Source organism: Rattus rattus, chromosome 1 (assembly GCF_011064425.1).
Source record: "Rattus rattus isolate New Zealand chromosome 1, Rrattus_CSIRO_v1, whole genome shotgun sequence".
Taxonomy (NCBI): domain Eukaryota; kingdom Metazoa; phylum Chordata; class Mammalia; order Rodentia; family Muridae; genus Rattus; species Rattus rattus.
In genome coordinates, this window is record NC_046154.1 from 253,473,729 (window position 1) to 253,501,563 (window position 27,835).

At 53.4% G+C, this 27,835-nt stretch overlaps 1 protein-coding gene across 2 annotated transcripts; it reads right to left on the reverse strand.

Moving 5' to 3' along the window:
* Positions 1 to 3,148: 3,148 nt before the first annotated feature.
* Positions 3,149 to 27,754, reverse strand: Sult4a1 (sulfotransferase family 4A member 1). 2 transcript variants are annotated; one of them, XM_032918812.1, is made up of 7 exons: positions 27,523 to 27,748; positions 17,157 to 17,287; positions 15,516 to 15,588; positions 14,955 to 15,089; positions 11,246 to 11,340; positions 7,422 to 7,560; positions 3,149 to 4,588 (listed from the first exon to the last, which is right to left on the reverse strand). In XM_032918812.1, the coding sequence occupies exons 1-7, from the start codon at positions 27,689 to 27,691 to the stop codon at positions 4,476 to 4,478; spliced, it is 855 nt and encodes a 284-aa protein (XP_032774703.1). In that variant the 5' UTR covers positions 27,692 to 27,748; the 3' UTR covers positions 3,149 to 4,475. The 2 variants fall into 2 exon arrangements, with proteins under 2 accessions (XP_032774703.1, XP_032774711.1); XM_032918820.1 differs by lacking the exon at positions 3,149 to 4,588 and adding an exon at positions 5,253 to 5,850 and having other exon boundaries at positions 27,523 to 27,754.
* Positions 27,755 to 27,835: the final 81 nt, after the last annotated feature.

The window sequence follows — 27,835 nt, forward strand, 5'->3', positions numbered from 1 at the left end:
CCTCAAGCAGTGGTTCTCAACCTGTGGGTTGCCGCCCCTTTAACAAACCTGTCTCCAAAAATGTGCACATTACAACTCATAACCACAGCAAAATTACAGTTATAAGGTAGCAACAAAATGACGTCATGATCGGAGGTCACCACAAGACGAAGAACTGTATTAAAGGGTCGTAGCATTGGGAAGGTTGAGAACCACTGCCCTAGAAGAACAGAGAAGAGGACTGGAAGTGAGCGAAGATCTAGAGAGTAGAATGGCCACATCTGTCCGCAGCACTCAGCCTTACAGTAGCAGGAGCTCGGCGAATGACGTGCAGCAGAGGGGCGGGGTGGCAAGTGGAATGCAGGGGGGGACTGAGTTCTGGGTGTGGACCTGGAGGAGGGGCACCAAGCACAGGCTCCTGTGGTGACTGACAGGCTCCACCTACAGGGATGGGAGGGTCTTCCTTGGTCATTGGGAAGGCCAGGAGCCCGGAGCCCATCCTGGGCCTGAGATGCAACGCTATTCATTCATCAGCTGCTGGCTAGGCAGCACATCCCTGCTCCCAGGGCAGCCCTGTCCACAGGGAAGGGGGATGCCAGGAGGTGACATGGGTGTTAGGAGGTCAGCAGGGGTAGGGGTGCAGAGGAACCAATGCAGTGCAGGACGGGATGCTGCCTTGGTGGAGGTGCAGGGCTGGGAAGCTAAGGGGAGGGAGGTGACCATGCTAAGGGTCCTTCAGGCCTAATGGAGACACCGTCTGCTGGGGACACAAAGGACTGTTCTGAGTTGAGGTGCTGAGGTCATGGGATCACTGAGCTGCTAGGGTCAGAGGTCATTCCATAGCTATACCCACACTGAGGTGCCGCCCTGTCCTAACACATGCAGCATGCAGTGTACAGCAATGGATGGCATTCTGGGAAGGGGTTACCGAGCTCCAAGCAGGGCAGGTTTGGCTAGCTACGCAGAGGAGGACTAGCAGGATGGGGCCTGCTCTTAGCGGTGTGTGTGCCCACATAGGGGGGTGGTGTCCTTCCCACCCCACTCCCCACCCCTTGGGCTGTGAAAACCACTAAGCCCAAGCTGTGAGATGACAATCCCACTACAGCCACCAGGTGGCGCTGGCTGGCCTGCAGCTTGGGGATGGGCAGGACTTGCTAGATAAGGGTTTTCCTTTAAGTTTTAGTTCTGTTTTTGTTGTTGTTGTTGTTGTTGTTGTTTGTTTGTTTGTTTCTTTGTTTGTTTTTGTTTTGTTTTTATTTTGGAGAGTCTTGGACTGGTATTGAATTAACAAGCTTCCTGCTTCAGCCTCCCCACTGATGGGCTTACAGGCGAGTAACACAGTGCTGGGCTTGGGAAAGGTTTTGTGTAATTTATTCAGCTTCCAAGCCTCCCTTCGGTGGTGTTCCAGACTACTGCACAGAGTGAGCAAGATGAGTTATGGTGCCTGAGTAGCTCACTGACTATAAAGTGTGGAAGGCGTTTAGGTGCAGAGAGGCCCCACACACCAACCAAACTGGTGAGGCAGAGTAGGAGCGCTCAGGACTCCTCATCAGGAGAGCTGCAGCCACCTGAATGTCCAGTTCTCAAAGAAGAGCTGACACCTCTGCTTTCTGGGATTTTCTTCTGTGAGCCCAAGTCAGGCAACCACTGACCTGCCCTCGGGGCCCTACCATCGGGGAACATAAACAGGGTCATTCTAGCCTGTGACTCCGCCCTTCTCTGCATAGCCTGCTCCTAACCTCAGCCCAGCTCAATGCTCCTACACCAGCACAGCTCTTCTCCAAATCCACTCAAGATACCTGTCTCTCACCCTGCGTTCCCATCGCTCTGGCAGAGGCAGGAGCCATGTGGGAATACCTGGGACTCCCAGGGATGCTCCAGAACCCAGCGTCTGGACAAGGGACAACTAAGGTACAACCAGGGAGGCCCAGGAAACACTGACAAGGTAACATCCTCCTGACTAAACCTTCCAGGCCTTCCCAAAGCTCTCATGTTCTAGGGGGCACCCTGTGAGCAGATGCCCAGCTCACCTCTGTACAGCCCCTGTGTAGGGCACCCTGGGGGTTTGCCAGCCCTGCTCTCCCACAATCCCCTACTAAGCCCAAGTCCTCCATGTAAACTTACCAGCTGCAACATCAGTCTTTTGGGAGATGGGGGGAGGGGATGTGTGTGGTGTGCATACATACTTACATAAATATGCACGCAGGTGCACAAGTATACGTGGGGAATAGGGGATTTACAGCAAATGCCCTCTTCGCTTGCGCACTGCATTATAAATTAAGGCCGTCTCTCACTCAGCCTAAAGCTCACCAATACAGGCTGGACTGGCTTGTCCTGTGAATCCCATCTCTACCTCCCAAGTGCTAGGATTACAGGTGGCTGCACTGGCGTACTGCTGAGCTGAATGCCAGTCTTTCTGGCACAGCACAGGCTCTACCCACTGAGCTATCTTGGTCTCAATGGCCCCACGACATCGCTCCTAATCCTGAACTAACCCTAAGTCTTCTTGACTTATCCCTGACTGGAACTAAAGCTTCGGAAGGCTGGGTCTTCTTGCTGGCTAGCACGGTGCCACGGCAGCACTGAGGCCCCTGCATAAGCCGAGGGGTTATAAGTGCAACAGGCAAAGGACTCCATCACCCAGCTTCCCCTGCGCTCCCTAGTATGTGTGTGTCCAGTTTGGAAATGAGTGACTTAAGGGCAGATCCTTCTAGGCACAGTATGGGGACCCAAAGATGGCTATCCAGAGTTTGCATTCACTCCAGGCTCCCCTCTCTACAGAGGAAATGGTGCCCAGACTTCACTCTCTTATATAGAACTAGGGAAGACAGCCATGAAGGACTTGATCAGTCTCCATCCCACAATGCCCTGGACGGGAGCCAGAGAAGGACAAGCTGCAGAGGTGGAAGAGATCCACAGGAACACCAGAATCTCAAACCCTTCCTTTCACTTCCGGGGGGATCAAAGGTCACTGAAGTAGTATCTAGGCTTCAGCTCTCACTGAAGCTTGCCCGGGGGTGAAACAACCAAATTCTGCCTCATCAGAACCTACTCCAGGCCATTCCCCACTGTGGCCACTCCCAGGGGACAGGGCAGGAATGGGGTTCCTACTCGTCTAAGGAGAACGCTCAGGGACCCTTCTCCACCCAGCACACAGACAAGACACGCAGACAGGGGAGGTGTCTTTTATTAAAGATGCAAGCAAGCACAGAGTACCGTGTGTGGTTCCAGAACATCCGTACAGTACTAAAAATAGAAAAATAGAAAGAAAATTTCACAGAAAGCAGCCTTCCTCCCCAGACACACAGGAAAGGCACTGCCATGCCCACCTCAGAGAACCATGCACCAGACCCACACGAGCTTTCCTCTGGACAGAGGTAACGCTGCTACAACCAGACCTGCTTCAGAGATGGCGCACAGCAGGCACCTTCCACAGCCAGAGCCTCCCCCCACCACGTTAAGACTCTTCCCATCCTGGTAAGGAACAGAATAAGTTGGTCCCCACAGGCAGCAATCTCCTGGTCCACCCATCATCTGGTCATCACTTGAGCCAAATTGGAGCTGGAAGACAGAGCTGGTAGGTGTCAGGGTGGACAGCACATGGGGCCATTGCTCCCTCAGACACCCTTGAGGGCTAAGGTGCCCCCTCAGACAGGTGGGCTTGCCAATCCTATCTGCACGGAGGACAGTCAACCTGCAGACTGGGTCTCCCGAGCGAGAGCCTTGGCACAGGTGGCACAGACGTGACGATGACTAGGGACTTCAGAACCATGGTATGCCATATCTCTTGCCGTTGGGAGTGTGCCAGTCACGGCCTTGGGGAGCAAGTGAAGGCTATGAGATATACTAATTCTTGGTGCAGTCTGGTGTCTGTGGGGATGCTTCACACACCACCGATGCCTTCAGATGCCATCCGCAGCCTCAGGCCAGCTTCCCTTCCAGAACATTCTGTACTGGGCTCAGAGACCTGGGACAGGACCTGGCTTGGTGTCAGGATGGTTCCAGAAAACTGAACTCCACAGGCTACACCCGCCTCTCCAGCTCTCCCCAACCTGTCCTTTGATCTCGGAACAAGGTGGGATGGCTGTGCCTAGAGAGAAGACTATAAAAATTACAGTGACCCCTGAGAGCTTCCTAGCATCCCGGCACAGCTCGCTCCTGCTCCCCCTTGGAAATGGACTTGCATTTGGTTGACATATTTATTTCGATTTTCAGTGAAAAGCGCTATAAAATACAGTGAATAACATGGGGTACAGGGGCAGACATTTGCCTGCCCGTGCGTGTGGTATGGCCAGCACGTGGAGACTCAAACGCTACGGCCAGGCGGCTGCTGTAGACAGCATCATCTCACTCCTCGGCTCTCTCCACCAGGCTCGCCCCCTGCTGTTTCCAAGCAACTTCCGGAGTGTCCAGCAAGGAATAAATGAACGCAAACAGGACTTTTAGCTAGTAGAGCGTCTGGGGACCGTGAGCATGCAAGTTTGCGGATTCTGGTATTATAAATAAAAGTCAAACGTGAGGTCACACTTCCCCATCTTCTGTTTATACACTAGATCAAACTTCTCGTTCATGGAGACAGTGAAGATGTCCTTCCACAGCCCGACTCTTCCTGCAACACAGACCAGAGTAGAGCCGGCTGTATCCACCAGTTTCGGAACAAAAGGCAGCCTCGGGAATGGCTAGACCCCTCTGAACTTGGCCTGCCACGTGGGAGGCACCACCTGAGCTGGACCAGTCTTGCTTGTGCGGAGACTCAGGGGAACCAACTGCCCTAAGTCTGAGGGAAGCTCTCCTCTGTCTCCTGTCAACTATGTCCCAGGCATCACACAGACCTGCACCTGCAATCTGAGAGGGACTTCACCTCTTGCTCCATGTTAGCTCCCAGAACCTACCACGGCAGGCGTTCCTGCCGTGAACCTGCCTCAGAGGAAGTACTGGGGGCTAAGTGCGTGCCATTGGTGTATCGGCTGCCTTTGGAGAATTTGCAAAATAAAAAAAAAAAAAAAGAGGAGCCAACAGGAAGCTCTCCTGAAAGCATCAAGGGTGGAGATTTCTAGAAGCCTGAGTTTTAAAAAAAAAAGTTGGGGAGGTCTTAAAATGAATGAAAATGCCCACGGCATAAGCTGGTTTTCCAGGCTGGATACAAAATGTGTCACTCGAAGAGTGAGTGAGTCTCTTCACAGCCTCAGCTGCCGTCCTAGACTGCCTAGAGCTGGGGGAGGAGGGGTGGGAGGGTAGGGGAGTGTGTGTCTGTATTCCTGTGTGTGTCTGTATTCCTGTGTGTGTCTGTATTCCTGTGTGTGTGCACGTGTGCAGCAGGGTGTGTGTGTGAGAGAAGGGGGCGGGGGGGGGAGATTAGGAGTTTGTATTCTAAACAGTTTGTGGGCTGGCTTTGTGCTTTTATACAAGTGGGACTTGGGGGAGGAGGGCGGCAGCTCTAAAGTCAGGACTCTGTCATCTCTAACAGATAGACCTGTATGGAATTTGTCCCAGCAGGGCTTCAGGTCTGCAGCCGCAGCCCTCCAGTAGCTGAGCTAAAACAACTTACACATCAGGACTTTCCCTTTGCTAATGAGACATCATCGGTCAGTGTTGGAAAAGTAAAATAAAATTCTTCTTGTCACCTTCTAACAATACCAAAGGGACCAAATTAGAAGCTTCTAGACCAACCACACCATAAATATATTTTTTTCCATGATTATTTTTTTTCCCAGCGGAGAGCTTGTCAGAGGAGTCACCCACCTGGTTTAGGATTTGGAATCAAGACAATTTATGCTGTGACATGAACCAAATTTAAGCAATGCAGCCGGCTCCCCGAGCCCCTGCATCCTCGCCACCTCAAGGCGATCTTCTGAGTAAAGAGGCAATGTGCTAAAAGAAAACAAAACCACAGAACTGAAGTAAAGCAAAACCAAGGCCAACAGACGGAGCAGACGCCTCTGAAGGAGTGTGTGGGCGCCCAGCGGAGCACACGACCTGGCGAGCTACACACAAACCACACACTCACATGCAAACAAAAGGGGGCTGAGGAGACGGTCCCAGAAGGGGTTAACAAAATAGGGGGAAAGCAAAACTAAAGAATGGCAAATAAAATAATGAATGCTTGTGAAGATGCAGCCACAGGACAAGGGATGTGGTTGGGGGAGCTGCTCTCGGGAGGAGCAGAGTTCATCCTTCTCTCCAGCAAGGCCCAATGCGCTTGGCCCATAGCCACTGCCTTTGGCCCCTAGCAACTGTCATTGGCCCCCAGCAAATGCCTTCGACCCCTAGCAACTGCCTTTGGCTCCTAGCAACTGCTTTTGGCCTCTAGCAACTGCCTGTGGCCCCTAGCAACTGCCTTTGGCCCCTAGCAACTGCTTTTGGCCTCTAGCAACTGCCTTTGACCCCTAGCAACTGCATGTGGCCCCTAGCAACTTCCTTTGATCCCTAGCAACTGCCTTTGACCCCTAGCAACTGTCTGTGGCCCTAGCAACTGACTGTGACCCCTAGCAACTGCCTGTGGCCCTAGCAACTGACTGTGACCCCTAGCAACCGGAACTTACAGAATTTACAGCTGTTCCAGAGCTGACAGAAGATACATACCTGGAGGCAGCCAGGCTGCAATCGGAGCCCAGCTTCTCTGTCCACCTCAGGCACCACCCAAAGTGGAGTGCTAAGATCTCCATTCATAGCTCTCACCCTCTAGAAGTGTCCAGTTCACACTGCTGACAGCTGGCTGCAACCCTAGACCATACTTACCTAGAGTGGACTTGTGGAAATGGCCACTGCTCTGAGACATCCCAGGACTTCAGTACCTAAGCTGCCCCACCAGGCGGCAGCTAACACACGGCCTAAAGAGCTGGGAAACTGACTCAGTGGCCCTGGGAGGAGGACTGTCTGGAATGTCACACCCAAAGTCTGCCTGCCCACCAACTGTTCTTGCTACCATGGAGGTGTCCCGCCTCCATCTGGCTTCTGACTACCCATGCTTGGCTGCCTTTAGGCTTGGTCTTTGTCATGTGTCCCACTCAAACCCGGAAGCCCCTCTCTTGGTCAGCATCCTCTGGGTTGGGAAGGGAAGAGGGCATCTCCTCACATGGAATCCATCTTCCAATCCACCACAGCTCACGACTCACGGACACTAGAGGGAAAGCTTCTAAGTCAGTAACCTGCCCTGTATTGCAAAACACCTTGGCACCACAGTCCTGCCTTAGGTCTCCTCTGTGGACATTTGCCTGGAGACAGTGGGAATGGCTCTGTGTAAACACACCTTGTCCAGAGCCTGAGTCAGCCCCAGCAGCTGCTGCCCCTTTGAACTAGCACCACATGTGCAGGCGGGCAAAGCGTGCCCTACTCTTGGAGCACCATGCCCTCCATAGGCGATGGCCGGCCAGCAAGTGCTGCTACGCAGAGAGAAATTAATCCAGAAGGTGCTGAGCAGGGAGAAGGGAGGAGACACATACCCCGGCCCACAGGCAGGGCCTCGGCATTGCAGCACTGGTCCACCAGCTGGTGGCAGTGCTCGATCAAGGACTCCAGCTGGGCCTTATCACAGGACACACCCAGGAATCTGGCCAGCTGCTCCACCATGGTCACCAGGTCCTGAAAGATAAGGAGAGAGAGCAGAGCAGCCCTTGAGAGGCAGCATCAGGACACAGGGCTGAGGTGGGAATGGTACTCATGGCTTTCTTCCCCTGAGGTCAGGCAACCGGTCTAGAAATCAGCCACGAGGGTAAGATGTTGACTGGCCATTCAACTCAAAACCTGCAAGTCTGGGATTTGAACTCATGGCTCTGAGAAGAGGGAGGTGGGAGGATACACATAAGAGGTTTATGAGAGCTGCGCCTCATTTATAAACAGCAATAAAGAATATCCCACTGCTGGCAAGATCTAGCTACCACCCAGCTTCTGGAATCCTCTGCACCCACAGGAGCCCCAGTGGCCCATGCTCCAGCCACCTTACCTACAGAAAAGTGGACAGAGGAAAGTTAGTCCTACAAAGTTTCACACTGGACAATAAACCACTTATGGGTCCCACAATGCCACAACTGAAGTCAGAGTATAGTTGAAACAGGCACACCACATGTCCCCACAGCAGCCATGCTCTCCCTGGGAAATTCTGAGGAACCTCCTATTCCCAGTGGGGTCCTGGAGCTGTCACTCCTAAGTCCCCTAAAGCCCACTGGCAGCTGCCTCGTTCAAACATTAGGAAAATGCTTGAGGAGGACTGAACTGGCTGGAAGAAGCAGTCATTAGGGGTGCGCCTTTGAAAGGAATCCCCAACCCCTGGTCCCTCTTGGCTTCCTGCTCTTCATGGGGTAACTGACTCCTGAAGCACACCCCTACCCCAAACACCAGAGTCAGGATCAACAAATCACAGACTATGGACAGAATCCCCTGAAATACACCCATCTCCCTGCGGTTCTCTGCAAACTTGGGTATCCAGGCTCCAGGAATCTTCCCTTGGGTGTGGGGTTAAAGGTCAGGCCTCACTACCCTGAGATTCTCAGCTGCCAATAGCAGCCATGTTGTCAGCCTGGTGCCCACTGCACCCCTTGCAGCTCTCCCAGCAGGATGGCTGGGTCCCACCAGGCAGCCAGCACCCCTGTGTGGGCAAGCCCCACAGCACAAGCCTTCCCTCTACTTCCCCTACAGCATGCTTTCTGGTACTCATGGGCCCCCAATGCACAAGCCCAGCCTAGAGTCACAGCATAGGGGATATCCAGGATGGTGAATGAGGAGTTACGGTGGATACCACACCACCGCAACCTCTACTCAGCCCTTCCCTGTGCTCAGCAGCCATCGTCTCCCAGGTCCCTTTATGAGCCCCTCACCCAGCATCTTCAACACATTCTCGATCAGATTTCCAAGGTCACGTGCAAGTCCACTCAGGCTACCACGCTCTAACACACCTCCAGCCTCTCTGACCTCTGCTTAACCACCCTATCCCCCATCCATCCCGCCTCCCCAGACACAGTGGGCAGCATGACTTGGCCCTGAATGTCCCTGGTTCAGAACCTCAAGAGGACACTTGAACCTAGCTCTCTGCAGCCCAGGCCTGTGTACCCTGAGGATGTTGTAGCAAGAGGCCTGCACAGGCTTTTGACACTCAGCACCTCAGTCTTCCTGTGGGAAGGGGGTAGGTGTCTCCACCCTGCAGGTCACTCTCTCACTCTGAAAGCCGTGGCTGAGAGCCTAAAACCTGTCAGCTATTGATTTGAACACATGAACACACAGAAAAGGGGGAGGGGCCTGCTGACAAGGCAGCCTATGAGCCGCCGAGACAGAGGTGAGAGGGCAGCCCACGTAGATACCTGAAGAATGTTCTGGGTGGCAAGAGCAAATGCAGAGGCCTGGCACAGAACAGGGGACAGGTTCAAGCAATAACGAGGCAGTCGGGGAGATTAAGGTATCCAGGAATTGGGACGATCGCCCACAGCCCACGGCTGTGACAAGGCGAACAATGACGAATTTTTAGCAGCAGTAGGCACGGTCGCTGTGATGACAGATCTTGGTAGAAAGGCTGGGGAGGAAGCCGGGCATAGAGGATCAGATTATAACTCAGTAACAGGATGAAGAGACGCAGGCACAGACAGAAAGACGAGCAGACCCGGGCACCACTGGTTGTTTAAGTGTGAGGACTTAAGTACAGAGCCAAAGGGGCTTGGGACACAGACGCACAGTGTGAAAGTGATGCTGGGACAAAGAGAGAATTCCGCCTGAGCAACCCCGGAAGGCAGAGCTGCTTGCCATGAACCGAGATGAAGGACAGTGAAAGCTTGGTCTGGGGGCAACAGGGCCTCGGTCTCCCTTGGACGAACGACACAGGTGTGTGTCTCAGGACACCCACATCCAGCAGTGTACCCAGTGGCAGCAGTGTTCCAAACGGCAAAGGAATGAGACCACAGGAAGCGAACAGAAGATGAGAAACAAGGCCAGGGCTGAGGCCTGCGGTGTGAGCATCTGCAGTCAGGAGATGGGAGAACAGCAGGACGCAGGCTGTGGGGCTGGAGAGGCGGCTCAGCAGTTAGAAGCACCGGGTGCTCTTGCAGAGGACCCAAGTTTCGTTTCCAACATAAACACAGTGGCTCACAACCATTCCTAACTCCAGACCCAATACCTTCTTCTGGCCTCTTCAGACACCCGGCACGCACGTGGTGCTCATACTTACATGCAGGCGATAGATAGATAGATAGATAGATAGATAGATAGATAGATAGATAGACAGACAGACAGACAGACAGATCGATCTGAGAGAAGGGAGATGAGGGTGGTATCTTGGCAGCCAAATGAAGAAGGGAGAGGTCGTGTCAGATATCATTAGAAGGCTGGGTTCCAGGAACCCAGTGACCATTACTTGCTGTCGTGAAGTAGGGAATCACTGCAGACCGTGACAGCGCAGCTTGGGAGTTGTGGGGCCAGGGCAACGAGAGGCTTGAGACGGGAGGGTGAGGGTTTGCTGTGAAGCGAGGATAAGGGTAAGATACTGAGAGGGAGCGAGGTCAAGGCTCGGCGTGCTCTCGATCTGTTTTAAGAGATAAACCACTGGGAGACGGTAGCATACACCTTTAATCCCAGCTCTCGGGGGGTGGGAGCAGGCAGAGCTCTGAATTTGAGGCCAAACTGGTTTACAGAGTTAGTTTCATGGCATCCAGGACTACATAGAGAAACTCTTCTTCCAAAAACAGAGAGGGAGGGAGGGAGGGAGGGAAGGAGGGAGGGAGGGAGGGAAGACAACACAACTGTCAAGACACCTAAAATGCTCACACACTGAGTGTTCTCCACCTCTACAGCCATACCCAGCAGAACCTGCACAGAGTAGGACTTCACATCCACATCAAACAATGATAACCTCCTTCCCTGAGTGCCGAGGAGGGACAGGGAGGGGGCAGCACAGGCCAACACACACTGTCACAAGCATCCCAAAATCCGGAGCAGAAAGCAAAGAGTCCCAACTACCATGGTATACCACCTCACACGGTCACCAAGGTGATAGTATTGAGACAGCAAATGAGAATGGCCAAGACCCTACTTCTGTTGCTAGGACACTAAAGCTAAGAAACAGGCTTTCCATGACATCACTGGGAACCATCCTGTCCCAACAGAGGCCATGTGCTGGACCAGGGGCGTAAGCCCACATGCACCCCTGGGGGATGGGATTGGACAGATCTCTCCATTGTCTCCACTTGGTGCTGACACCAGAAGCCCTAAGCACCACGGACAGCTCCAGCACCGTGGACAGCGTCTCCGGGCTGGATGGACAGAGTACCTACCCCCAACTACTCACCCGGTGCATGTCTTCATACTTGAGGAAAAGCACATTTGCGTCCATTCGATGTTCCCAGAATTCCTGAACGTGCTCAAACCAGGAGCCATAGCCCACTGTGGAAACAGGGAAAGGGGCATAGCTAGGAAAGGAACTGTGCAGGTGTTCCTGCCCCCACAGGATGCCCGGCTCCTGCTCAGCTGCTGGGACGGAAACTACAGGGCCTCCTAGAAGGAAGAAACCATTAAAGGCCCTCGGCCCTCCTGTTCCTGTCAATGATCTTCACCCCTACCCAACTCAAGTGCGGATGCCCTGACAAGGCAGGAGACGCTCTGAAAATAAGAGGACATGGTCCATAAGCTAGTGCCAATGAGAGAAAACGCTCGGAGAAATCAGAACAAAGAGGCCAGTGGAGTAGGCTGGGGTATGTGAAGCTCTAAGACAGTTCCAGAACAAGGCCCTGCCCCATGACTTCTGGTTGACTCCAGGCATTCTCAGAGAAACCTGCAATTAAAGAGAGGTGGGAACCCTGCGCTGTCTGTCACACAGGCAACACGTGCCAGAGCACCTCAGGTCTGGGCTAGGCATTTGGCAGGTGTAAGAGGACTCGGTACAGTAACAGCATTCCTAGTGGCAAGTTCCACTGTGCTCCCATCTCTTTGGCTAAACTGTGCAGTCCCACAATGGTCTTCGTGCCATGCTGCTATGGGGGATCCCAGAGAAGGGATCCGTGAGATGCTATACACAAGTGGTACCCAAGTAGTAGGAAGACGCAGAGACGTAGGTGGGGCTCCACCCTCAGGGCCACCTGCAAGCCCCCTGGTAAGGAGTACTGGGGCACAGTGGACCCACAAGCTCCCTAGTAAGGAGTACTGGGGCACAGTGGAACTGCAAGCCCCCTGGTAAGGAGTACTGGGACATAGTGGACCCACAAGCTCCCTAGTAAGGAGTACTGGGGCACAGTGGACCCACAAGCTCCCTAGTAAGGAGTACTGGGGCACAGTGGACCTGCAAGCCCCCTGGTAAGGAGTACTGGGGCACAGTGGACCTGCAAGCCCCCTGGTAAAGAGTATTGGGGCACAGTGGACCCACAAGCTCCCTAGTAAGGAGTACTGGGGCACAGTGGACCTGCAAGCCCCCTGGTAAGGAGTACTGGGGCACAGTGGACCTGCAAGCCCCTTGGTAAAGAGTACTGGGGCACAGTGGACCCGCAAGCTCCCTAGTAAGGAGTACTGGGGCACAGTGGACCTGCACAGACACACCTGGCTGACCTCTGCAAACTCCTTTTAGGAAATCTATTCATTTTACAGAGATGAGTCTCAGAAAAGGGCAGTGGCAGGCCAGGTCACGAGGGATCAACTGCCATGGGAGCCTGGACCCTGGTCTGGATCCGTGTGAACTGGATCCGTGCAGCTCAGTTCAAACAGATGAGGTCCTGGGGCAGGAGGAAGGCAAGTGGTCTGGTAAAGAAAGGGGAAACTCTTCCCCACTCCTGGAGAAGGCACAGGACTTCCAGATGTCCTGGACCCCATTGATGCTACACAAGAAAGGCCAGCCAGGACCATGAACCAAGCAAGGCATGCTGACTGCTACCAGGGAGATCAAGAACATCCCACTGTCTCTGTTCTTGGGGTCACAGAGGAAAGAGATACACACATGTTAGTGGGAGCTGAGCCTCCAGAGAAGAGGCCCTGTCACGATTCTCTGCTTCTCTCCACACCTTGCTATAGTAAGACCATGAAGCCACTTAACCAGGGCCTGCAGGGCTGCTCAACACAGCCCCACCTAGAAAGAGGCCACCTTTCGAGTACTTCCCATGTGGCATGGGTCAGTGTCAGACCACTGACAACACAGCATCTGTTAAGTGACCCTGTCCACAGACTGTCCACCATGTGCTTGTGTCAGAGGAAGACTGTCCAGAAAGTGCACCATACTATACCACTGGCCCTGTCCAGAGGTTCCACAGGCATGTCACTTGACCTGGACATCCCTTATCCCAGCTCTGCAGTCTCAGGCCACCAACACTCTTCTGCAGATCTTCCTCACGGTGCTACTCCATCCTCTACTCTGTCCTGTACTGGGGACACCGAACCCGGGGCCTGCCATGCTAGCCAAGCCTGCCTGCATCCCCAGCCTTCCTACTTTCTTTCACTTTGAGACAAGGTCTCATTAAGTTGACCAGGCTACCCTTGAATTCACTCTGTAGCCCAGGCCAGCCTTGAGCCTGCACATCTCCTGCCTTAGTCCCTGAGCAGTTGGGATTGTGGCCCTGTGCCACCGTCATGGTCAGGAAATAATGTTCTAATGCTCCTTCTCTGAGCGGCCACTCTCTTTTGAGCTTTGAACAGGGAAGAAAAGTCAGCATGTTGCGGTCACTGAGAGGCTAAGAGCAGAGCTAGGGAAGTGAGCACCCAAATCAGACACTTTGAAAAGAATACAGAACAGAGTGCATAGCCTTGAACCTGGGGCTTTGCAGTGAGCATGGAGATGTTAACACCACTGGCTGAGAGTACAGAAGATGATTGTGGCAGACTCCTGCTGTCATGAAGGTGCTATTCTTGGGCACCTATGAGGCCAGAATGGGCACTAGGACCAGAGGGTACGATGCCATCAACTGGGAGGTGGCTATTCAAACACCTGCGAGACGGCATGGGACACCCCAATAGTGCATAGGTAAAGAAGCTGGGTGGGAACCTGCAGTAGGCTCAGGGACCCCAAGAAACAGGTGCTGCAGTTTCCCAACACAGATGGGAATAGGGCACCAGCTCTGGGCATAGGCCATGGCTGAAGTCATGTTTAACAGAAGGAAACCCTTTGGACCCCTGTGGGTTTCCAACTGCAAGCAGCCTACTGTGCCTGCTGCAGCCCATTCTACACGGTGTCTGCACCACAGCCTGGGTAGGAGGCTCCTGGAGGCTACCCTGAGGCCTACAGCACCCAAGGTTTCACTGTTTCATATTCTATTCTCATCTTGACTCACAACCTCCCTGCAGGACCCCCGATGAGCCACATGGAGCAGTTAATGTGTTTTCAGATCCAGGGAAAGGACAGGTTCAGTGTCCTCTTCCTCGTGACTGAGTGCACACCACACTGTTCCTGTCAGCCACAAGACGCCCAGGAGTGTGGGACAACTGGTGGGAGCATAGCCAAAGAGGAATTGCTACAGTGGTTCCAAGGAGATAGATGGCCTGCAGGGTGAAGAAAGACAGAGATGGGGACGGGACTGCTTTCTCCTACAGTCCCTGACTTCCTAGAAGACAAGTGGGATGGGATGGGATGGGGTGCATGCAGAAAGGAGCCAACAGGGAGTATACATCCCAATCACCCTGCTCTGTGTCCACTGCCAGTCCCTGAAGTCCAGCCCGAGTGATGACTCACCCCCAGTGGCAGCCTTCCCACCAGTCTCTACCATTCACAGCACAGAGATCTGAGCCTTGAAGTTCAAAGTTACCATTCTCACCTCACTAAGAACCCAGGCAGGAAGGACAGATGTGTAACTGGAGAACCTGCAGGGTGGTGGGTGGGGAGCAGGTCTCAGAAGTCCCAGGATCTGCACCGCCTCTAAGATCCACAGCCCCCGAGCCTCTGCGTCCCCTCCATTCGGTGATAATTCAAGCTCCATGTGCACAGCGGGCTCGCAAAGGTGCAGGTGAGGGACCATTACGGGCTCCCGGGAACCAGCACTGGCTGGCGGTTACAGGGTAGGGCACGCGCGCCCTCCAGGACTTACATTTGTCGTTCATGAACCTCCGACAGAACTCCTGGAAGGTTCCTCGGTAGCTCATGGTCCGCAGCGAGCGGTGGAACTGATAGTAAGATACCACCAGGTCCTTGGGGTTGCGAGCCATGTAGATGACCTGCGGGTAGCAGAAAGATGGGTCACCCTGATTCCTGCTGGCCAGGAGGCGTCCCCTTGCTCATTCCAGGCACTGATGGGCTGTGCCCCCACAGGCTGAGTATGCTGGGTAAGCACGTGACTGTTTTACTGCAATGCTTTACCTGGGCACTGCTGTAACCTGTAGGAGACAGATGCCCTGGTGAGGGCTGCTAGCCTGGGAACTGTGTGACTGAGGACAGAGACCAGACACAGGGAGCACGGTGAGCTCCATCCTCCGATGTTCAACTGTGAGAGAACACCCCCTACAACCTGGTAAGCATGGAGAAAGAGCTGCAGACATGATCCAAGATGGACACTGGGGCAGGGAGAGTGAGTAATAGGCCCGGGGCAGAGGCCTAGGGTTCTTAATGGGGAAGTGGGGATGAGAGATGTGGGGTAGGTTACCTTGGAGTCCCCCGTTGTGGAGGTCAGAGGGCAGGAAGCGGTAGGGGAGGTGGCTCTTGATGAGGCGGGGAGACGTCAGTTCCTGCAGGAAGATGTGTGGCTGTTATATTCATGTACACACACACACACACACACACACACACACACACACACACACACACACACACACACCTCTTCTCTCCTCCCAGGGCCTTTCTAATAGGTCTGGGAGGATCCTGACCAAGCAAGACTTAGTACATGCTCTAACCAACTACCTACTTAAGCCATCCGGACATGGTACCCAGCTGGCTGGACCCCTGAGTTGTATTGAGAATCCCTGTTCTCCAGCCTGAGGGGTCCAACCCTTATGGCCACAGGGGTTGGATTTGAGTGGCTGAGAATGAGGAAGGGTCTGCGGGGCAGGGGAAACATGAAGCACAGGTATAAAACTGTGCCTGTAAGAACATGGCGATGTCCAGCTTTAAAGTGTCCAACTATCCTCAACTCTGACCTCAAAGCAGCCCAGAGGATCATGGGCAGGAGCTTTGGCTTCCTCAGCCCTCTGTGCAGAGGCCCTCATCCTGTCAGCGCCCTGTCCCTCTCTTCCTTCTGCATGTTCTTTAGATGTCTGCTACCTCCTTGTGCACTGTCCGCAGCTCTGTAGCCATCACGACTCCCTGCCCTATGAGGTGGGAACTGTCAGCTCACTACCACCCCTGATGCAAGAGCAGCACCCACACATGGGGCACTTAGAGAAGAGGCACCCCACACTCCCAGTGTTTCCCGGGGAGGAGTCAGTGTGACCAGTACACACCACAGACAGGAGGGCAACCCCCAGGGGTCAGCTAGTCAGGAACAAGCTCGGCAAGAGCAGGAGGCATCTGTGGCCATGACATGTGGGCTCTCAGAGATATATCCCACAATGCTTATCGAGCAGAAAGGTGGGTGGGTGAGGTGAGGGCTGCAAAGCCTGAACTACAGAGGCAGCAGGGGATGGAGTGGAAAGAAAGGTACAGATACCTCTAAGGGACAGAATGTACAAACCCTCTTACTGTTGAGACAGGATCTCATCACACCCAGGCTGGCCTCAAACTTATTCTCCTGCCTCAGTCACCCCAGTGCTGGGGCAATAGGTAGAAGCTACCACATCTAACTAATTTCATTCTTTTTTTAAAAGATGTATTTATTTTATCTATATGAGTACACTGCTGCTGCCTTCAGACACACCAAAAGAAGGCATCAGATCTCATTATGGTTGTGAGCCAACATGTGGGTGCTAGGATTTGAACTCAGGACCCCTGGAAGAGCAGTCAGTGCTCTTAACCACTGAGCCAGCTCTCCAGCCCCACTAATCTCATTCTTGATACCAAAGATTTTATTCAAACATGTTCTTCCTGGCTCCCTGACAGATGAGGAAAGGACCAGGATCTGTTTCATCACCAGTGGTCTCCAGGCCATGACCAAACACATGTTATTTCCTCTCCACCTCATAGACTTCCTGCTGCTGACATCAGTCACCTGTACCTGACGGGTCCCAGGGTCACAGTCAAAAACTCAGACCTGTCAGTCTCTTCCCCCTGGCCAGCTGGAACTGCCAGGAGGCCCTCAGTTGTCCCATGAGCTCTCAGGAGCCTTTTGAGAAGCCACTGTAGGAAGGGGTCATACGGGTACCTTGATGATGTCCAGCCCGGGCTGTGGGTACTCCAGTACTGGCAGCTGCTCGTCAATGTTCATGAGGCCAATTTCATCAGGGTCAGCCCCCTGGCTCACCAAGTAGACCACCTCTTGCAGCAAGCTCGTACCTGGGTAGAGAGGCAAGGAAGGGTGCTCAGAGGAGCCACTGGGCCAGCCTCACGGTCAGCAAAACTCCTGCTGCCTGAGAAGTAGGCACAGAGCTCAAGGAGCAAGAAGGACCTGAAGAGGGACAGAGAGAGAGGCCCAAGCTGGACGTGAGGCCTGAGTCCACTCAGCCATCAGTGCCCAGCATGCAGCTTTCCTCAGCATTCACTGGAGCAAGACAGCTGGGAAAACAAGCAGGACGTGCCTGCCACCCACCATGGTGGGTACCAAGTTCAGCTGAGGCTTCCAAGAGCTAAACTTCCCACCGGATTCAGGAGTGACCAAGCTCAGAAGCTCCCACATGATTCCTTCATGTGCCCAGGGTCTGCTCAGCTAAGACTACATGCCGCCATGCTCCTCGAGGTAAACAAGACAACAGGAGCCTTCCAGATCATTCCTGGCTTTGTCATTCATGAAACGCACAAGGCCTAGAAACACTGATGATCACATGATGGGACACACCTGGGCAAGGAAGGACAGACACACAACACCCAAGGTGGGGAGGAGCCAGGACTTTGGTGCAACCCTGACTGCTCCCCTGCAAAAGGAGCTGAGGAGATGGAGACGAAGCCAGAGGCTACTTGAAGTGGTCACTCGCTCAGAGACAAAGAGGAGCAGGGCCTCAGGTCTCTCACTGCACCTCATGGGAGGCATGTAGAAGTTGTGTTTACGAAGAGACCCAAACCACTTCCGCCTGCAGCAGCCTGCTCTACAAAGCCTGCTCCACAAGACAGCAGGAGATGGCCAAGGCCAAGGCCAGAGCTGAGCCCACACATGAGCTACATACACAATGTAGAGAGGGACCCACCAGGAGACATGGGCATAGTAGCGCAAGGGGCTAAGGACCTGTGAATAAACCCGCATCTCCCCAAAGCAGCATGACACGGATGGGTCCCCTGCTGGGTTTGGGGACCATCAGTCCCCTCAGACCAGATCCCACTGTCTCCAACCTATGTTACTTCCACAAACTTCCCCTTGTTCACAAGGCACCGTTGTCCAGGCTTAGCTCCCCTCCTCACGAACTCATCCTCTCAGGTGGCTGCAGCGTCTCTACCCCCACAGCCTGCCTTCTCAGAAGCCCTAGGACACTCACGGCACACATTACCATCCAGACCCTCACCGCATTCCCACCATGCTAAGCCTGGCCACCCCCACTGCATTCTAAGCCCTGTGCATGAGTCACATCAGCAGGATGTCTGGGCTCTGCAGAGGCACACAGTCTAAGCTGGAGCCTCAGGGCCAGGCAGGTCAGCCAACCGACAGCCAGCAGGAAGCCGAGGGAGGCAGGCAGGCATGTCTGAAGTTCTCCAGCCCCTGTGCCTTCCGGTTCCCAAGGCATGGGAGCGGGTAGTTCCCAGAAAGCTAGGCTAATCTCCCAGGAACTCAAAGAAGAGAGGTGAACACATTGTCCCTTCTCTTTGAGCTTTGGGTCCTTCCTCTCTTGTTCTCCCAAGGTGGCCCCATACAGACCCTCCCACAGTAGGCCAGGCCTTGTGGATAATGCACACATCCCACCAGGCCAGTGGAGGTGGAATCTTCTCTGCAGCCCTTCTCCAGCACCTCAGCGATCCACACCTTCAAAGGCTGTTCACACTGAACAGCCTCACGTTCCTCACACCTCGGCAAACCGCGACCCCCACTACAGGTGTGGCCAAACCTGAGCTTTCCCACTACAGCAGTGAGTAGGAAACTTCACACCTAGACTAATTCCTGAGAGGCCCACACACCTCTCAGAGGCTGTCCAGTAAACATGTCAGACTTGATTTCAAGGTAGTAGAGTCAGGGCTTAGACCTGGAACCCATCTATTTCCAGGGTGCTGTGCACTTCATAAAAGTGAGAACTTAAACCATGTCTACTCGTACACACACACACACACACACACACACACACACACACACACACACACTCGTATAATCCAGCACTCTGGAGACTGAGGCAGGAGGATTGAGTTGGAGGTCACCCTGAGTTACAGAGCAGGATTCTACCTTTAAAAAAATATATTTTTTTTTAGTTAAAAAGCAAGAATTTATAAAGTCTTTGCACTGTGTGTATGTGTGTGCACGTACACACGCCTGTCTATAAGAGATTAAGAGAGAGGGAGACAGACAGAAACAGAGAGACAGAGAGACCTTTCCTCCTTCTCCTTGCTGCTCCTCAGTAAAAGCCCTTTCTCCTTGCCTTCCTCCTCTACATATCTAGCAAATGTCACCCATCAGCAAAGGCCTGCTGTCCTTCATGCTATTCCTGCTATGCCAATAGCCCAGAAGCCACACACCCCAGGCCAGATCTTAGCTATAACCAGGAAGCCAAGATGTTTCAGTGGTCCATCCATCTCCAAGGGCCTGTCACCTGGACACAGCTCACACTGAGCTATGCAGAACAGACAAGAGGCAACTCGGGCAGTAGGAACCAAAGTCACCAGTGAGGAAACGGCCAGTAACACAAGGCTTTTCAGTCACATGTGGAGGGTTCTAGGCCAAAGCTGGAGAAGGAAGATACCACATACACATACGCACGCACGCACATGCACATACATGTATACACATGCACACACATCCATGTACACATACATTCACACATGCACACATTTACAATGAGCCTGGAATGCCAGAAAGTGCCAGGCTCTGGTGAGCCAGCTTTCCTGTCACTCCTGGTGAGTACTGTCCATTCAGGCTCAGCTAGCATCCAAGAAAGGCCCTGAAATGAGTCTCTCTCTCCTGGTCCATTTTCATGGATGATTTTTAACATGCTTTATCCTGCCTTTAGCTCACATAGACCCACATCCCAAACAGACCTGAACTGTATTTCAAAACCACCTCCATCTATAAGTGCACCCTTACCTCCACTACAAAGTCGTGCTAAGAACGGCACTCGTGAGAGCCAAAGCAGCAACCCACCTCCTGCCACCCGTGTGCACACAGGCAGCACTAGGTAACCTTTAAAAGCCGTGAGTTGTTTCTTTAAAAGCCGTGAAGTTGGGAGGGAGAGGCACTGAGGGACCCAGGGGAGTCTGGAGGGGGAAACAGAGGACGGATATGACCAAATGTGTTTTATGCATGTATGAAACTCTCTAAGAAGAAGTAAAGCTTTTACATTTTTTTTAAATAAAGAAAGCAAAGCCTCTCTTCTACTGAAGACACAGGATGGGCCAGCAAGTAACCTGCTCGGGTCAAGGCCCCTCAGTGGCTGATTAACACTGAGTATGAGTATGCTGATTATGGGTACTTCACCACACCCCCAGCTGGGACAACCATGCCTAAGGACCTTACACTGCATCCCAGCAATAGGCTAACAGGATGGGATAGCTCCTGGATGAGATCCTGTGTGGGTCCTCCAGCCATCAACTCTGGGCCTTGGGAGCAGAGTATAGAGGTACCTCTCTCTCCATGGACCACCAAGTGCAGAGTGGCAGTTAAGGCCACATCAGAGCTGGAAAGAGCAGGACCAGGGTCTGGAGCCAAACCCACACAAGTACTTGGGAACAAAGATAGCAGGAAGTCCCAACAGGCACTCATGCTGCTGTGGTGGCCAACTGTCATGCTGGAACACATGGAAATACACAAATGATGTGGCCTCCCATGCTGCCTGGAAGAGGGAGCCTCTGAGCTACCAGCCTGCTGCACCCCAGCATACACAACCTGCAGGGGAGACAGCTGTCAGTTGGGAAAGCAGCCAGATTCTCCATTGACTCTGCTGTTGGTGGAGCAATGCCATGCACAGCTCACTTCGCTGACACAGCCAAAGCTTGAATGACAAAGTACCCATGACCTGGTGGTAGCTAACAGGACACTGTGACCTGAGTCCTGAGTTGAGATGTGTGGAAGGCCCTGGAATTCAGGAGTGGACCTGCCCAGGAATTTGGGGTGCAGCCTGTCAACACACCCAAGGAGACCAGCAAAATATTCCCAGAATTCAGACGACAAGATGCTAATGGGAACAGGGCCCAGCACGCCATGGTTCCTGAAGATGGGCCTTTAGTATTCATAGATAGCATTCACCAAAGTCCCACTGCTATCCAGTTTAACCAACCTAAGTACAATGCAATGTATGACAGAAAAGCCTGTCTTCTCCCCCAGACCCTACTCCCAGAGGCCACCCACCAACCTCCAGGGAATGTGTTATCATTCAGTCTGTATATCTCGGACGATCTACTGACCTTCCCACAGGACCTCAATACATCCCCTCCTCCCAGAAAACCTCAGCACAATGTGGAACTAAACATGTGCTTAAAGCAAGAGAGAAGTACTGTACTTCTTAGGAACATACATACACACGCATGTGTACAAGCATACAGACAGGTAGACAGACAGACGGACAGACACCTACCTGCTCCGTGTACGGTACACCATTGTTTTAGTCAGGGTTTCTAGTCCTGCACAAGCATCATGACCAAGAAGCAAGTTGGGGAGGAAAGGGTTTATCCAGCTTACACTTCCACATTGCTGTTCATCACCAAAGGAAGTCAGGACTGGAACTCAGGCAGGTCAGGAAGCAGGAGCTGATGCAGAGGCCATGGAGGGATGTCTCTTACTGCCTTGCTTCCCCTGGCTTGCTCAGCTTGCTCTCTTATAAAACCCCAGGACCACCAGCCCAGAGGCGGCACCACCCACAATGGCCCTCCCACCCTTGATCACTAATTTAGAAAATGCCTTACAGCTGGATCTCATAGAGGCATTTGCTCTCAGGGGAGGCTCCTTTCTCTGTGATAACTCCAGCTTGTGTCAAGTCAGTACAGTCATGAAGCAAGTGTGTGTCCCATCTCATACAGTGCCTTGGTTTTCCTGTGTCCAGTTTTCTATAATCATTAATTCAGGTAGGTCTAACCTGGGCATTCTCAGCTCAATCTAAAACAGACCCCTTGCCCGCAGAAATGCATTCAAAGCCCCGGGCAGGCTTCCAAAGCTTTGAATGGCACTGAGCTCTACAAATTATGCTTTTTTATTATTTACCGAAACACATACCCAATTATGATAAATTTAATTACAGTGAGAGATGAAGAGTAACTTATCCAGCCGGGTGTGGGTGTGGATCCCTTTAATTCCAGTACGTGGGAGGCAGAGGCAGGTGAACCTCTGAGTTCAAGGCCAGCCTGATCTACAGAGTGAATCCAGGTTAGCCAGGGCTACACAGAGAAGCCTTGACTCAATAAATATATATATATTATATATATTATATATAACACTATAACTACATGCTGCAATAAAAGTAATATAAGTATGGTCCCTCTCTCTCTTCGTGACGCTTTATATATGTGTATGTACATGTTCCTGGTGTGTGTGTGTGTGTGTGTGTGTGTGTGTGTGTGTGTGACACTGTGTGTGTGACTGTGTGTATGTGTGACAGCATGTGTGACACTGTGTGTGTGAGACTCTGTGTGTATTTGCGTGCACATATACACACATGCACATGCGTGTTTTAAGCACATGTATGTGTATAGAGGACCTTGTCTCAGAAGGATGTAAAGGACAGAAGGAAGGAGGGATGGAGGGAGGGACAGAGCCTTAATTCTTCCTTGCTCTGGAGAAATTCCCTCAGGCAGGTTTGGCTGTGAATACCTGATACCAAACTGGGAAATCACAGCATCTCTTAGGAACATATCCCTGCCACTCCCACCCAAGTTCTGAAAGCCACAGTCGCGTCAACCATCTCTGCCCCACTCTCTCTGCTCTCTTCTGGAACTCGGATGTCAACCTTCCACGTCACTTGTCTTCCTGCTACATGGCATCATTTTATAAAACATTTCTTCTACTTCACGGCCATTTCCTCCGCTAGACCCTGCAGCCCAACACTTGCCATCCCAACTCTTGGACTTTCCCAAAGCACTCCCACCAACCCCTCCCCCACGCTGCTTTCTCTGAGAAGGTATTACCCTCACTGTCTGCAGACAGAAGTCATCGGGCACGGGAAGGGACACTTAAGACACTACTCAGTGTCTTTTTTCTGCACTTAAGTGTCTGTGGGTCTCTGCTTGCTACAGCAGCGAGTCTCAATACAGCTCCTCATGTTGTAACCTACCAGCCATAAAATTATTTTGTTGCTACTTCCTAACTGTAATTTTGCTACTGTTATAAGTCGTTATAGAAATATCTGATAAGTAGGATGTCTGATATGTGAACCCTGTGAAGGGGTCATGACCCACAAGTTGAGAACCTCTATCCTACAGGAAGCCTTACTACCTCGACTGGGAGCCTCCCAGCGGGGCAGGGGTAGGAGGAAGCATAAGCAGCTGGGCAAGTGAGGGGAAGTCCAACTGTGTGTGCACATATGAGATGGGGAGTGGTGTGAGACAGACAGACAGACACATGCACGGGGACACACAGGGGAGGGGGGGAGGAAGGGACAGGTAGGCAGAGACACAGATGACAGGCAGTCTGTTTGAACAGAAGTCACCCATCTATTTCCCCAGAGAAGACCCATCACTTCTCTTCCCCTTGGTTCTGTTCTATCCCACAGATCAGTTCTTCGGTGTCCATGTTTCCAAAGACCGCAACCTCCAACTCTGGTTCAGGACAGATGAGACTGGGAACCTCCCCTCTCGGTACACCTTCCCCTGACCCAACTGCTAACAAAGCCTGCGCTGGATCCAAGAGGACATAGCAGCTCCATCACCAAGTGCAACTTGCTCCTTCTACTCAGGCAACACCACCTTGCCACACCTCAGAAACCCCAAGAACCTGGAACCCGTCCACAGTCGTCCTGGTTTGCTTCCATTGTTAACTTGATACAGCCCACAGGCATCTGAGGAACTCTCAACCCAGGGACCACCCAGCTCACACTGGCCTATAGGTATGTCTGTGAAGGATGGTCTTGATGTGGGGCTCCTGCCCCGCCCACTGTGGGCGGCACCATTCCTAGGCAGGAGGTCCTGGGCTGTATATGAATGTCAGCTGAGCATGAGCCAGTGCGAGAGCCAGCAAGCAGTGCTCCTCCACAGTTCCTGCCTGCAGGCTCCTGTCTCAGATTCCTATCCTGGCTTCTCTCGATGATAAATTGGTACCAGAAATTGTAAGCTGAAAAAAACCCTTTCCTCCTCCAAGTTGCTTTGCTCAAGGGCTATTTTATCACGACAAAAGAAAGCTCACTGGGATGCCCAGCCTGGTCCTCCAGGGACTCTAAGAGCCCAGGAAAGACACCACTCCTCTGGGCCTCAGTTTCCCCACAGTGCCAATCTCCAGGGCCTGCAGCTCTCTTGAGTGGACACTCACTTAGGTGGAGGATATGCCTGCTGCCCACTGGTGCAGATGACACCTTGCAGTCCATTAGCTGAGTGCAGGACCCTGTGGTGAAGTAAGCACCCCTAAAAGAGCATTCGCAAGAACACACTGGGCAGGTGCTCCTGAAGGAAGAGCTTAGGACAAGTGAGGACACCAAAGATCTCACAAGGGCACGGAGGACACCCGGGGACAACTCAGCCGTAACAATTATGCTGTCACTCTGGTAGAGCCACGTGACCCACTGTGGCCAACCCAGGCTTCTGGCTGTTCTCTATATGTCTACCAATGCAATGGCCTTCCCAGGCTGGGCTGCTCATCCTAAGGCCAGGAGATAGGTGAAGAACGGCTTGGCTATACCCTCCTAGAGCAAGCCTGGACCCTCTGCAGACACATGACTTGGCTCCAAGTCCAGCTTGGACAGGCTGGAAGTTGTCCTCTAACTAGCATCAAACCTAGGTCCTTGATGCCTGCCTTCTTCCAGTAGACAATGCCCTTCAGACACTGGGGGGGCCCGGACGCTGAGGTAGATGGCTCCTTGATGCATGGCATGGAGGCGCCTGGCCTCAGCCCTTTCACAGGGAGGCTTATGTTAAAAGAACAGTAGCCATACCCTCCCCCAGCACTGGGTTGGGAAATGACCAGTGACTCCCACCTCTCTCCCAGAGGCAAAGAACCTGAGATATGTCCACCCTGTCTCTCAGAAGACCACAGAGGCTATCTTTCTCTGATTCTGATTCCTCCTCTCTCCCAACTGAGACCGCTCCCCGGCCTGATTAACGCTGGGCTGCTCTTCAGGACCCCAGTCCCACTGTCGGGCCCAGACTCTCAGACCTGGAGGTCAGTGGGTCCAGGAAGCGCAGTGAGAGGTGGTAGCAGCCGGGCTCAACCCTGACAGTGGCTCCTCTCTTGGAGGTGAGGTGAGTGACCCCAGTGCCCTGGGCATAGCATTTGGCACCTGCAGCAGCAATATTGGTGCCAAGGCACTGACCCCAGAGTGACCCAGAGCTGGTCACCTGACTTCTGAAAAGGAAGCTTTCCTCCCAGCGGAGCCCGAGGAACTCAGCTTGGAACCTGCCACCCAGGTGACTACCAGCGCCACAGTCCCCACCTGTGCTGTGGGACTCCCAATCTACCCTATTCAACTGTAGTGGGTGAGTTCAGGAGCTGAGCCAGCACGGAGCCTGGAGGTGGCTCCTAACTCATCTGTGCTCTAGCATGGTGGCCTTGAGGGGAGAGGGACAGGGAGCGACAGGGGCACCATCAAGAAACACCAGGCCATAGGGCCGTACGATTCAGGAAGGCAGCTCCCAGGAAGTGATGGGGAGGGCAGAGTTGCCATCCCTGAAGCACAAGATGTGTCTGTTACCCAGAAAACCAGCATCCAGCCAAGGGTGGTGGTGGAGGACTCAGACAGGACGATCATGAGTTCAAGGGCTAGCCTCAGCTACACAGCAAGTTCAATACCACCCTGTGCTACCTAAGACCCTGTCTCAAACAACAAAAATACTGGCATCCTGTTGGGTGACTGTGATAGTATACCCTAACAATTCCAGCACTGGGAAGGCTGAAGCAGGAAGACAAGGCTAGTCTGGGGTACACAGAGAGACCCTGTCTCAAAATATTCTTGCACACAGGCACACATGCACACACACACACACACACACACACGTCTCCCATCTAACTCATCTCTGCAGTGTCCAGGGAGCTTCCCAGAACCCACCAGGTTCCTGCACAGGGTTTGTCTAACCCTCCCCAGCCCTCTAAGTTGGGACTCCAGCCTGGCTACTCCTTCAGGTATCCTGGGTCAAAGTCCCTCTCCATTCCCTTCCAATAAGTAACTCATGCTCTATCCCTCTCCTCCAGAAGCTCCACTACAACCCCAGCCACACCCCCTGTTCCTAAGGGCTCTGAATACCAAGTCTCCCACAATGTCCAGGGTCCAGGGAAGGAACTAGAATCTTTCTTTACCCGTGAGCACACTCCTACACTATGTGGCAAGGACAATACAATCATGATTCCTCCTTAAGTACCACCCTGAGGCTGGGCAACTAGCAGAGTGGCAGGGCATACATGAACCATAGGGCCACAGGGCCCTGGATTCATCTCAGGCACTGAACTAAAAGAGACAACACCAGGTACAGCCACTAATCCAGATGTAGAGCACCCAGCAGGATGACCAGTACATAGAGAGTTCTGGGAAAGCCAACCCTAGCTAAGGCCAGCAGGGACCCAGGGCCAGGATGAGTTTGTGGGGTGGTTGCAGCCTCAATCAGCCCTGCCTGTCTCCTAACATGCCTCTTCCAGGACAGTCCAGCTGGCTGTATGCCAGTGATGGGTCAGTGCCTGCTCCTGGCCTTGACCCCAGGGCCTTTGCACCCCCATCCCTACCCTGAAAGCGTCCACCACTCGGTAAGGGTGATGGGCAGCTGCCCTGGGAACCTGGACTCCACCCTGGGAGATACCCTGCTTATATTTTCTCCTGTAACCTCTTGCTTAGATACGGCGGGGTGGTGGACAGCCACTTTCTCAACTACCCTGAGCCTGCAGGACAGTGGTCCCAAGGACGCCCTGCAGAGGCGGCGAACGAGCCAGCTAAGATTGTCCTACAGACTCCAGAAAAGGCACCACATAGCCATCTCTACACCAGGCCTGGAGAGCTGGATGGCTCAGATCCCAGCCCAGCTGTGTGACCTTGGACAAGCCTCCTCCCCTCTCTGATCCTCTACCGAAAAGCTCTACCTTGCAGGGCTGCTGGGGACCCAGGTGCCCAGGTCCTGCCGGGTGACAGCCTGTAAACAGGATTCAGGGGCAGCGGAGGGCGGTCCCATCCCCCACAGAGCCCACACTGGAGGCGCACCCGCTGCCCTCGCTGCCTTCAACGCACGGGGAGCCGAACAGGACTGGGGCACAGAGAGGCTAAGCGACCTGCCCAAGGTCACACAGCCGCGCGGGCGACGGGTACGGCGTGGGGATCCCGACTCACCTGACTTGGGGTAGGTGACGATCCACACGTCGCTGGGCCGCACTGGGAAGTCGGCGATGTCCTCCATCTTCCCGCGGCAGAAGGGAGGCAGCCGCACGCCATGGAACTCGAAGTACTTGCTCTCGAACTCGCCCGGGGTGCCCGGGGTCTCCGCTTCGCTCTCCGCCATGCCGCCGCCCGGCCCGGCCCGCAGCTCCAGGGCGTGACGTCACGGCGCCGGCGCGGGGCTCCGCGGGCATGACGTCATGGCCGCACCCACGCACGCCGCGCCCCGTGACGTCGGTGGCCGAGGCCCCGCGCCTGCCGCAAAGGT

Excerpts from the sequence above, each read along its gene's own strand:
- Sult4a1 (XM_032918812.1), bottom strand. The coding sequence starts at position 27,691 with ATGGCGGAGAGCGAAGCGGAGACCCCGGGCACCCCGGGCGAGTTCGAG. Across the intron at positions 17,288-27,522 it reads CGTCACCTACCCCAAGTCAG|GTACGAGCTTGCTGCAAGAG; the intron begins GTGAGTCGGGAT and ends CTCTCTACCCAG. Across the intron at positions 15,589-17,156 it reads CCGGGCTGGACATCATCAAG|GAACTGACGTCTCCCCGCCT; the intron begins GTACCCGTATGA and ends ATCTTCCTGCAG.